Genomic DNA, 13,220 nt, shown 5'->3' with positions numbered 1-13,220 from the left:
ACATGCCTTTGGCACTGTAATGGAGGGGATTTACCTATACACTCGATCAGATCGCGGGCTCTCCAACCTGGCCTACCTCAGAGCCAAGACAAAAGTACATGCAGCACTCAGGCTGACTATCAGTCTGAGGAAGACGAACATCTTGGGGCAGGACATAGAGGCACCGCCAGTCATCACCATCAACGACTATGCACTCAATGTCATCCATCAGTGTGCATCCCTTGGCTTTGCCAACTTCTCCTTGGAGACAGACATTGACAAGAGGATTGGGAAAGCAGCCTCAACTCTTGCTCGCCTCACAACTCAAGTCTGGACAAATCCCAAACTGACAGTGAAGACAAGAATGTCAGTCTACAACACCTGCATCATAAGCACACTGCTGTATGGCAGTGAGACAAGGACTACATATGCCAGACAGGCGAGAAGACAGAACACCATCCACTTGAGGAGTATCCGCTATATCCTCGGCATATCCTGCCAAGACAGTGTCCAACACAGCGGTCCTATCTTGCACTGGCCTTCACAGCGTGTACACTTCACTCAGGCAACCCAACAGTGGCCCAACCAGTGCCCAACAGCACTGGTTGGGCCACATCTACCACATGGAGAATGGCTGCATCCCAAAGGATATTCTCAATGGAGAACTTGCATCCAGAAAGAAACCCATTGGGCATCCCCAGCTGAACAAAATGGATGTTTGCATGAGGGTCATGAAGGCACTTGATATTATTATGGAGTCCTGGGAAAGTCTTGCAGCAGACCACGTGAGATGGCGAAGCACCCTGAACCAACACCTCAAAACAGGGGAAAAGAAGCTGATGAGTGCTGCCTCAGACATACAGGTACAAAGGAAGGAGTGCAGCAGTTCTAGCAGATCAACGACCATATACAGGTGTGACCTCTGTGACCGGGACTGTCTCTCCAGCATTGGTCTCTTCAGTCACAAGCTTCTTGCTTCAGGGAAAGAGAAAGCTAAAGCAACAGCACAGTGGCTCAGTGGTTAGCACTGCTGCCTCACAACACCAGGGTCCTGGTTCAATTCCAGCCTTGGGTGACTGTCTGTGTGGAGTTTGCACATTCTCCTCATGTCTGTGTGGGTTTTTTCTAGTACTCTGGTCTCCTCTCATATTTTCCTCCTACTTTCCAAAGATGTGCGAGTCAGGTCAATTGGCCGTGCTAAATTGTCCATAGTTGTTAGGTGCATTAATCGAAGGGGGCGTAGGTTACTTTTCGGAGGGTCGGTGTGGACTTGTTGGGCTGAAGGGCCTGTTTCCGTACTAGTAGAGAATCTAATCTAATGGAGGATACAATCCCTGGTCAGCCATGACCGAAAGGGGCCTCACTCAAAGATTATTACATGGTCACCATTGCTGAGAAAAGTTTTCAATTCTAGATTTATTAGCTATATTTAAATTCTATCCATAATTATCCTGGGCCTGTGGATTACTTGTCCAGTAATATTATCATGATGTACCATCTCCTCTGATTGTATTAAGATTTTCTATGTGCCTTGCTGCAATCTCTTGTAATACTTCTGTGATTCTATGTTCTGTGAATTCATTAATAATAAATGCCAACATTTTCTCATTGACCTGTTGTTTCTTGCTTTCTCTCTCTCTTGAATACATGTCACATTTGCTCTTTCCAATCTGATGGGGCTTTTCAGGACTCGAGGAAATTTTCAAAAATGAAAACCAATATATTTACTATCCCGTCAGCTACTCCTTTTCCTAGGATGAAGCCTACCAGGATGTGGTGATTTATCAGCTTTATGCTACAATAATTGTTTTCCTGATGATGCTGATTGTTTTAAATTCCACATTCCCTCTCACGGTTATTTTGGGGCTGTTATTTGTATTCTCTACAGTGAAGACAGGTGCAAAATCTCTGTTCAATTCATCTACTATGTTCTTAGCTCCAATATTAATTCCCCAGACTCACTTTCAAGGCAGGAGAAAGTGAGGACTGCAGATGTTGGAGATCAGAATCAAGAGTGTGGTGCTGGAAAAGCACAGCAGGCCAGGCAGCATCCAAGGAGCGGGAGAATCAACATTTCAAGCAAGGGCCCTTCACACATTTTGGGCAAGAACCCTTCATCAGGATGATTTACTGGAAACATTGATTCTCCTACTCCTCGGATGCTGCCTGACCTGCTGTGCTTTTCCAGCAGCACACCTCACTTTCAAGAGAATCAACACTCACCTTTACTTACTCTTTTTCCTCATAAATATTTGTAGAAACTCACACTGTCTAGTTGTATATTTCTGGCTAGCTTTCTGTCATACTCTAATCTCTCCTTCCTTATTAATATTTTTGTCATCCCTCATTGTTCTGTCCAATCTTTTGACCTGCAATTGATCTTTCAGAAGTTTTTCTTTCATTTTCAATCTATCATTAACTTCCTTCATGGGTAAGGACTACACATATTCCATTTGGAATTATAGAAATAAAAATTTGAATTATCAGCTTTTTTTTTACAATTGAATAGAACTATATTGTGTGCTTTTGCTGCAACTGAATTTGACAGTTTTCTGGAACATGACCACAGGTTTCTTTGAGGAAAAAATAAGTACCTGCCCAGCAACAGCATGTGGATTGGTTATAAGTTGCAATTTGTCATTGAATTGAGAGGAGAGAGAGCAGCTCAGACATTCAAAAACCTGCCAGCCAGTGAGATCACTTCCTTTCTCTGTGAGTGGAAAATAAATACAAAAGACTGTGCCCCCCTCCAAAAAAAAACAACTGCTCATTCAATCAAGAGTTAAGTCCAATTAACTGGCTCATAGTTGAGACTGCTGCTGAAATGACAATGTTATATTATTCCATAAACCAAAAACTATTGAGAGAAGGTCGCATCATTTCTTTACTGTAGCTTGGTCTCTGATATACAAACTTTACATTTCTTGATCATATTTTCCATGCACAGTGAAAAAAATTGCCTTGTCTATCCTGTCATATTGTTTATGAGTGAATATGTATGTTTGGATTTAAAGGGGGTATAGTTTAAGTTTGCATATTAGTAATTAAGAATTTGCTTTGCTGCATTTTAGAGCATTAGTATGTTATAATAGGTTGGTTTTTGTTTTCATATTTATTAATGTATCCTGCTGTGAGTTTTTTCTGTTGGTGATCACAGTCAGGCATTTACCCAGAGACTTTATTATTATAGTGTCATACAGCATGGAAACAGATCCTTCAGTCCAACCAGTCCATGCCGAACATAATCCTAAACTAAATTAGTCCCACTAGCCTGCTCCTGGACCATTTTCCTCTAAACATTTCTTATTCATGTATCCATCCAAATGTCTTTTAAACATTATAATTGCACTCACATCCTCAGAAGTTCACTCCACACACGAACCACCCTGTGTAAAAAATTTCCCTCATGTCCTTTTTAAATCTTTCTCTCTCTCTCTCCCCTTAACAATTTGTCCCTTAGTCTTGAAAATCCCCTTCCTAGGGAAAAGACAACTACCATCAACTCTATCTGATATATTTAATATTCGTGACATTTCATGGATTTGGGATGCTTGACGTCTTGTACAATTTTCCTACAAGGGTCACAGTATTAGTTTTAGATAATGTGTCCTTTCCTTAGAATGTTTCTTTCTCACTAGAACATGGCCTAAGTTTAAAACCCCAGGACCCTACTCATTCTTCTCTTTCTTAAGCTGGATACGAAAATCAATCATGTTACGATTCCTACAAGCTAGAGGCACAGCCATAGAAGGAAACAACATATAAAGATTAAAGCAACACTGCAGCAGAACAAGGGCTGTGTTTAACTGTATGCTAGAGGGTAGAAAACATTATCTTGATGCAGATAGAGAAGTCCTGGAAGTTGGAAGCCAAGTTTAAGGAAAGCTAATTGCAGATCTGGTCAGGAGACCATAGCAGTTTATGCTTATAGTCAAATTGCAGTTGCAGTTAAGATGAACTGGCTGCAGAGGGGACTGAAACAGTGGAGGAGAAAGGTAAGTAGATGTACGAGTAAAAAGTGAGGTCTGCAGATGCTGGAGATCAGAGCTGAAAAATGTGTTGCTGGTTAAAGCACAGCAGGTCAGGCAGCATCCAAGGAACAGGAAATTCAACGTTTCGGGCCAGAGCCCTTCATCAGGAATTCCTGATGAAGGGTTCTGGCCCGAAACGTCGAATTTCCTGTTCCTTGGATGCTCCTGACCTGCTGTGCTTTAACCAGCAACACATTTTTCATCAAAGGTAAGTAGATGACCAAGGAATGAAGTACAGTCAGGAGCTCCATAGGGAGCTGGCCACCGAGACATCGGTATGATATTACAAACAGAAAAATTCAACTGTAATGCCACAAAGAATAACTCATTTCAAATGTTATCTTCCAGCTTTGATACGTGGTGTAGTGGTCCTGCTGGTCATTGGCCTGACATTGTTCCTTGCAAATAAACTGATGAATTCTTCAGAAAAACAGAGTGATTCAAAACAATTAACAGGTACAGACATCAAAGTGCATATTTCTATTACTAAAGAAGCAGAGGTTAGCTTTGTTGTATTGCAATGTATTTGAACGGAAATATTTACTGTATTCTGTCAGTGACACTAACTATCGGATTTATATAAAGCTGGATGATAGTTTTGAATTTTGGCAAAGAACATTGATTCAAACAAATCATAAAATGAGAATTAAACAATTTACACAGTGGTTCAGTCAGCATCTCAAACAGAGCCATGTTAAGGTTTTTGCTTATGTTTGCTTTGGAACATAGGAATGGGAGTAGGCCACTGTGACCATGTTATGGCTTAGGTGCAGGAGTAGGCTATTCTGGTCTTTGAGCCAGCACCACCATTCATTATGATCATGGCTGATCATCCTCAATCAATATCCTGTTCCTGCCTTATCCCCATAACCCTTGATTCCATTATCCTTAAGAGCTCAATCCAACTTTGTCTAGAAAGTATCCAGAGACTTCGCCTCCACTGCCCTCTGGGACAGAGCATTCCATACACCCACCGCTCTCTGGGTGAAGAAGTTTCTCCTCAACTCTGTTCTAAGTGGCCTACCCCTTATTTTTAAACTGTGTCCTCTGGTTCGGGATTCACCCATCAGCGGAAACATGCTTCCTGCCTCCAGAGTGTCTAGACCTTTAATAATCTTATACATCTCAATCAGATCCCCTCTCACCCTTCTAAACTCAAGCGTATACAAGCCCAGTCACTCCAATTTTTCAGCGTAAGATAATCCTACCATTCCGGGAATTGACCTCGTGAACCTACGTTGCATTCCCTCAACAGCCAGAATGTCTTTCCCCAAATTTGGAGACCAAAAGTGTGCACAATATTCCAGGTGCAGTCTCACCAGGGCCCTGTACAGCTGCAGAAGGACCTCTTTGCTTCTATACTCAATTCCTCTTGTTATGAAGGCCAGCATGCTATTAGCTTTCTTCACTGCCTGCTGTACCTGCATGGTTGCTTTCATTGACTGATTACAAGAACACCTAGATCTCGTTGTACGGCCCCTTTACCAAACTTGACTCCATTTGGGTAGCAATCTGCCTTCCTGTTCTTGCCACCAAAGTGGATAACCACACATTTATCCACATTAAACTGCATCTGCCATGCATCCATCCACTCACCTAGTCTGTCCAGGTCACCCTGTATTCTCCTAACATCCTCCTCACATTTCACCCTGCCACCCAGCTTTGTGTCATCAGCAAATTTGCTAATATTACTTTTAATACCTTCATCTATGTCATTAATGTACATTGTAAAAAGCTGCAGTCCCAGCACTGATTCCTGCGGCACACCCCTGGTAACCGCCTGCCATTCCGAAATGGAGCCGTTTATCACTACTCTTTGTTTCCTGTCAGCCAACCAATTTTCAATCCATGTCAGTATTTTGCCCCTAATACCATGTACCCTAATTTTGTTCACTAACCTCCTATGTGGGACTTTATCAAAGGCTTTCTGAAAGTCTAGGTATACTACATCCATTGGATCTCCCTTGTCCATCTTCAGAGTTGCATCCTCAAAAAATTCCAGAAAATTAGTCAAGCATGATTTCTCCTTCATAAACCCATGCTGACTCTGACCTATCCTGTTACTGCTATCCAGATGTGTCGTAATTTAGTCCTTTATAATTCACTTCAGCCACTATTACATCTGGGAGATTGCTCGTATCTTCCCCAATGAAGACAGATCTAAAGTACCAGTTCAACTCTTCTGCCATTTCTTTGTTCCCCGTAATAAATTCACCCGTTTCTATCTTCAATGGCCCAATTTTAGTCTTAACCATTTTTTTCTTTTCACATATCTAAATAAGCCTTTACTATCCTCCTTTATATTTTAGCCAGTTTACCTTCATACCTTATTTTTTCTTTGCATATTTCCTTTTTAGTTATCCTCTGTTGTTCTTTAAAAGCTTCCCAGTCCTCCAATTTCCCACTCATCTTTGCTATGTTATACTTTTTCCCTTTTGTCTTTATATGGTCCTTAATTTCCCTCATCAGCCACGGCCACCCCTGCCTCCCCTTAGATCTTTCTTCCTTTTTGGAATGAACTGATCCTGCATCTTTTGCATTATACCCAGAAATACCTGCCATTGTTATTCCACTGCCATTCCTGCTAGGGTATTGCACCATTGAACTTTGGCCAGCTCCTCCCTCACAGCTCCATAGTTCCCCTCATTCAACTGATGTTATTTTGTCCTTTTTAAAATGATTAATGAAAGGTGACAAGCAGTCTGTAAGAGAATGAACAGCTTGTGAGGCCTTGGGTTTTTTTCAAAGTTGGAACAGTAGAAACAGCCTGAATGGGTTGGGTCAAGTTCCCACAGATCCAGGGATCTTTAGTTTAGCTTTCAGCAGTTGGGGTCTCAGCAGGGCTGGAAGGCAGTGAATCTCTCCTGACTGCTCCACACTCTCTCACTGAGTTTTCTCTAGGTGTTTTCCCTCCTGGGCTATTGTCATTGCATGTGAGACAATTCAGTTATTTGAATTCATCTTTTGCCAAGAGTGTGTTTGTGGGATGTTACCAAATTGGGATAGTTACTGTTTAGTAGTAAAATAATCTATTATTCTGTTAAGTTTTCCAGTAGAGTTAAGTTATTCCAATATCCTCTTTCTTTTGTCGTAGTTTAACAATAGTGCTTAACGTTGAGTAGTTTGACCAATCGAATTACATCCAGAACACAGTATCTCACATTTGCCTTCAAAATAAACAAAAAGTTAGAGTCTAGGCTACCTTCATATTATCATTCGAGGGGGTCTGGTCTGGTCCATAACAACGTTCAACTCATGGAGCCTATCACATCTTTAGCCTGTGCAAATAGAATTTTGAGTGGAACTGAGAAATAAGAAAGGGATGATCACCTTATTGGGATTGTACTATAGACCCCCTAATTGTCAGAGGGAAATTGAGAAATAAACTTGTAAGGACATCTCAGCTACCTGTAAGAATAATAAGGTGGTTATGGTAGGGGATTTTAACTTTCCGAACATGGACTGGGACTGCCATAGTGTTAAACGTTTAGATGGAGAGGAATTTCTTAAGTGCATACAAGACAATTTCCTGATTCAGTATGTGTATGTATCTACCAGAGAAGGTGCAAAACTTGACCTATTCTTGGACAATAAGGCAGGGCAGGTGACTGAGGTGTCAGTAGGGGAGCACTTTGGGGCCAGCAACCATAATTCTATTTGTTTTAAAATAGTGATGGAAAAGGATAGACCAGATCTAAAAGTTGAAGTTCTAAATTGGAGAAAGGCCAATTTTGACGGTATTAGGCAAGAACTTTCAAAAGTTGTTTGGAGGCAGATGTTCGAAGGTAAAGGGACGGCTGGAAAATGGGAAGCCTTCAGAAATGGGATAACAAGAATCCAGAGAAAGTATATTCCTGTCAAGGTGAAAGGAAAGGCTGGTAGGTATAGGGAATGCTGGATGACTAAAGAATTTGGGGGTTTGGATAAGAAAAAGAAGGAAGCATATGTCAGGTATAGACAGGATAGATCGTGTGAATGTTTGAAGAGTATAAAGGAAGTAGGAGTTTATTTAAGAGGGAAATCAGGAGGGCAAAACGGGGACATGAGATAACGTTGGCAAACAGAATTAAGGAGAATGCAAAGAGTTTTTACAAATATATTAAGGACAAAAGGGTAACTAGGGAGAGAATAGGGCCCCTAAAAAATCAGCAAGGCGGCCTTTGTGTGGAACTACAGAAAATGGGGGAGATACTAAATGAACATTTTGCATCAGTATTTACTGTGGAAAAGGATGTGAAGATATAGACTGTAGGGAAATAGATGGTGACATCTTGCAAAATGTCCAGATTACAGAGGAGGAAGTGCTGGATGTCTTGAAAAGGGTAAAGGTGGATAAATCCCCAGGACCTGATCAGGTGTACCCAAGAACTCTGTGGGAAGCCAGAAATGTGATTACTGGGCCTCTTGTTGAGATACTTGTATCATCAATAGTCACAGGTGAGGTGCCGCAATACTGGAGGTTGGCAACTGTGGTGCCACTGTTTAAGAAGGGCGGTAAAGACAAGTCAGGGAACTACAGTCTGGTGAGCCTGACCTTGGTGGTGGGCAAGTTGTTGGAGGGAATCCTGATGGACAGGATGTACATGTATTTGGAAAGGCAAGGATTGATTCGGGATAGTCAATATAGCTTTGTGCATGGGAAATCATGTCTCACAAACTTGATTGAGTTTTTTGAAGAAGTAACAAAGAGGATTGATGAGGGCAGAGTAGTAGATGTGATCTATATGGACTTCAGTAAGGCGTTCGACTTAGTTCCCCATGGGAGACTGATTAGCAAGGTTAGATCTCATGGAATACAGGGAGAACTAGCTATTTGCATACAGAACTTGCTCAAAGGTAGAAGACAGAGGGTGGTGGTGGAGGGTTGTTTTTCAGACTGGAGGCCTGTGACCAGTGGAGTGCCACAAGGATCGGTGCTGGGCCCTCTACTTTTTGTCATTTACATAAATGATTTGGATGCAAGCATAAGAGGTACTGTTAGTATGTTTGCAGATGACACCAAAACTGGAGGTGTAGTGGACAGCAAAGAGGATTACCTCAGATTACAACAGGATCTGAACCAGATGGGCCCATGGGCTGAGAAGTGGCAGATGGAGTTTAATTCAGGTAAATGTGAGGTGCTGCATTTTGGGAAAGCAAATCTTAGCAGGAATTATACACTTAATGGTAAGGTCTGAGGGAGTGTTGCTGAACAAAGAGACCTTGGAGTGCAGGTTCATAGCTCCTTGAAAGTGGAGTCGCAGGTAGATAGGATAGTGAAGAAGGCATTTGGTATGCTTTCCTTTATTGGTCAGAGTATTGAGTACAGGAGTTGGAAGGTCATGTTGCAGCTGTACAGGACATTGGTTAGGCCACTGTTGGAATATTCCATGCAGTTGTGGTCTCCTTCCTATCGGAAAGGTGCTGTGATATTTGAAAGGGTTCAGAAAAGATTTAGAATTATGTTGCCAGGATTGGAGGATTTTAGCTATAGGGAGAGGCTGAACAGGCTGGGGCTGTTTTCCCTGGAGCATCAGAGGCCGAGGGGTGACCTTATAGAGGTTTACAAAATTATGAGGGCCATGGATAGGATAAATAGACAAAGTCTTTTCCCTGGGGTCAGTGAATCCAGAACTAGAGGGCATAGGTTTAAGGTGAGAGGGGAAGCTATAAAAGACACCTTAGGGGCAACCTTTTCATGCAGAGGGTGGTACGTGTATGGAATGAGTTGCCAGAGGAAGTGGTGGAGGATGGTACAATTGCAACATTTAAGAGGCATTTGGATGGATATATGAATAGGAAGGGTTTGCAGGGATATGGTCCGGGTGCTGGCAGGTGGGCCTAGGTTGGGTTGGGATATCTGCTCGGCATGAACGGGTTGGACCGAAGGGTCTGTTTCCATGCTGTACATCTCTATGACTCTATAATTGATTTCTGTTTTGAACCTGCTCAATGATTGAGCTTCCACAGCCCCATTTGGAAAGAATTCCAAAGATTCACCACCTTCTGAGTGAATAGATTCCTCCCCAACTCAGTCTTCAATAGCCTGCTTCTTCTCCGAGATTACCCTGGAAACACCAGCCAGGGAAGCATCCTATCAATATCCAAACAGTCATGCCCTGTAAGAATTTTGTGAGCTTCAATGAAATCACCCTCATTCTGTAAAATTCCAGAGGATACAGACCCAGTTTGCTCAATCTTTCCTCAAGAGACAATTTTACCATGCCAGGGATTAATCTGGTGAATCTCCATCAAACTCACTGTTGGACAAATATTTCCTTCCTTACATTAGGACAAACGGGCACAGTACTCCAGTTGGGACTCACCGAGGCTCAATACAACCACAACAAGACATCTTTACTCTTGTACTTAAATGATTAGTTTTCATTTACTTAAATTACCAAAGTAAAGAGTTCTGGTTTCAAGTTGAGCTTGCCATTATTTCATCATGGTTGGCCAACAAAACTGAGTATGTCTACTCTGAGGCTAAGCTGCTCCAATATTTAATAACAAAATCAACAGCTGGGTGCTATGTTGGGAGTAAATAATCTCTAACATTTGTGCTTATACTTGGGCATTTGGGGAGTGATTACAGCTACAACATGTGATTGCTTAGCTATCTAAAACACAAAGAGATATGCAGATTCCATTTATTTGAACATCTCTGGTATAATTTAGTCATAACTAAGCTAGTACAGACAGTACAGAGTAATCTATAGACGGATCTTTTTTCTAGGGTGTTATCATGCAAAGCAGTTGTGGTCTCAGGTTATGTGATTACATCCAGATACTTGATTCATCTGTGTGCTGAGCTTCTTAAAAGATCATCACTCTTAAAGCAATAATAGTTTACAAAGTGCCTGATGAAGACATATTTACATTTTAAATAATTTCACTCCAGTTTTGCTGAAATTTCAGTTACATCCAGTAAAATCCAGTGAAACTGTTTCATTTATTCTATGAAGCTATTAATAAAAGGTGGTATATAATTTGCTCCAAAGATAAACGAATTCTTAAACAGGTGTTGGGTTTCTTTTCAAACCTGTAATTTCTATTGCTTTATTCAGCACCATCCTCGGGTGTTTCATTTCTTGCCTTTTTTATTGATATGACAGGCAGCAAATTCCCAGTGCACATGCTCACTGCCTGCTTCATTGCCTCCTTTAAAACTCCTTTAATAGCTAAAAGGAAGGTACAACATCTGCCAATTTCATTTTTGAATTATAAAAAAGTATATTATGTGCTTCTTTTTACATTTACAGAGTCAAAAGTTAAGCCCCCGTGTGGAATGGAAACACGTTGCACTGCAAACCATTTCCCATTTAAAATCATTAGTGGGGCAGCTAATATTGTTGGACCCCACATTTGTATCAATGATAAACCGTAAGTAGCAAAGATCTAACTTTGAACATTGCTGCAACTGGATTGTAAATATCCTTTGAATTGTAAACTTCCCATGATATTTGTTTCATTGAAGACCATTCTAAATCTAATGTATGCCTCTTAATTATTCAGTTTTGACTTATAATGGTGCAAGACATTCAGTATTTAATAAAATATCAACCAGAGTCAAGAAACAAAATGAAGAATTCAGCCATCAAATAATTTTCGCATGATTTTGTCCTCATTCCTGATACCGACCATAGAAGGGAAGCAGTACACAATAAGAGATTAGCAGAAATGAAGAAAGGAGACCCTAATGCTGATTGATTGGAATGGATTAAAGCCAACTGGGAAATAAAGAAAATCTGCAGATAAGCAATCAGTGGGCTTAAATCTTCAGGCCCATAAACCAATTCAGACCATATGTTCCACTCATCCTAAAAAATAACTTTTTTCCAGACATTTGCAACCCCATTCAGATATTGTACAATGTCTCAAGTCAAATTGATTAGCATTTCCAATCTACAATCCTTTCCAAATTAACTTCTGCTTTTCTATCAATGTTGAGTGTGATGGTAAGGATTTTATTGAGTACAATGCACTCCTCACTCTTAAGTTCAAAAAATCTGATGGTGCTTAATGTTCAGCTTAGCAGTCATATAGACACTGCACAAAGCATGGGTTCAAGACCATGGTAAAAATGATTGCTTGCTATTTGAGATTTTTTTTTCCCTTCCTTATAGAATCATGAGCAGTATAAAGAATAACATTGGAAAGGGATTAAATATTGCTTTAGTTAATGGTGAGTAGAATGTGAACATTTTTTGAATAAATGTTCCTACTGCTTCATATTAATTATTATTTCTAAAAAGTGATGATTATATCTCTTCATTTCACAGCTTCATCTGGTGATCTAATAGCAACTGACTTTTTTGACATGTGGACTGGAGGTAAGATGCTTGTAAACTTGAAATGAATTTGTTCTGATTTAGAACAAACATTTTTGATCCTGCACAAACAGAAACATAATCAACTACCCCTTTCCTTCATTGTTAGACATTTGTAGATGGTGGGAGGTGTGGCTGTTGAGATAAATTCACAACAAACGCAAACAGGACATAATGGTTTCAATATTAATTACTGTCTCGAAAGACAAGGAAAGTAAAATTATAGAATTAAAAGATTACTAATTTCCTTTCTTCCAGATATCAAGTTGCTGGTGAATTTCTTACATAAGGTTAAACCTGGGACTATTGTTCTACTTGCTTCTTTTGATGAACCGGCAACAAAGTGAGTCAAAGCAGCTTCTGGCTGGAATGGGTGATGGGCTATGGTGGTCTGGCCTCAAGACCACATCATATGATCCAGTTCTAATTTGTTTTATTGTGATCTCATCATGTGTGGCGATTTGAAATAATGAATGCAAACCCATCCATGGAACATGTATCATTTCATAATTACAGTAGAAATCATTTGTAACAGAATCATTTATAACCCATTGTATCATAGTTATCCCAGTGTACAAACTTTTATTGCCTATGTTTCTATTATCGACAGGAAAACTTTTTGTGAGAAAACATAGTGGATCTGCCTCCTAATACTGCTTCCACTCTAGTGAGACTTCTCTCGGCTGCTGCTCCTAATACATCCATCCAACCCTGTTGCATCTCTCCATCTGTCTGTGTCTATTCTAATGCTCTGAAGCAGGTTACCAGCTGGGACAGTAAGCTGCTAATTTGGATTAAACACATGCTGTATCATATTTAATGTGCTGTTAAACAGCATGCATGCTTAATGTTCATCAGCTGGCTATCATTCTGGCTGGTAACTTGCTCCAGAACATTGGCA

The 13,220-nt window shown here is 40.6% G+C and overlaps 1 protein-coding gene across 4 annotated transcripts in view; it reads left to right on the top strand.

Moving 5' to 3' along the window:
* The window catches only part of LOC132822354 (protein FAM3C-like), a 58,523-nt gene that overhangs the window by 27,616 nt on the left and 17,687 nt on the right, over window positions 1-13,220 (top strand). For all 4 annotated transcript variants that reach the window (XM_060835650.1, XM_060835651.1, XM_060835653.1 and 1 more), the window contains 5 exons: window positions 4,359-4,466; window positions 11,252-11,372; window positions 12,116-12,174; window positions 12,272-12,322; window positions 12,578-12,662. In XM_060835650.1, coding sequence (XP_060691633.1) covers window positions 4,359-4,466; window positions 11,252-11,372; window positions 12,116-12,174; window positions 12,272-12,322; window positions 12,578-12,662 — 424 coding nt within the window. The remainder of the gene's footprint in view (window positions 1-4,358; window positions 4,467-11,251; window positions 11,373-12,115; window positions 12,175-12,271; window positions 12,323-12,577; window positions 12,663-13,220) is intronic.

The sequence above is a fragment of the Hemiscyllium ocellatum genome, chromosome 14, assembly GCF_020745735.1.
Source record: "Hemiscyllium ocellatum isolate sHemOce1 chromosome 14, sHemOce1.pat.X.cur, whole genome shotgun sequence".
NCBI classification, from domain to species: domain Eukaryota; kingdom Metazoa; phylum Chordata; class Chondrichthyes; order Orectolobiformes; family Hemiscylliidae; genus Hemiscyllium; species Hemiscyllium ocellatum.
This window is presented reverse-complemented; position numbering and strand designations above follow the sequence as displayed.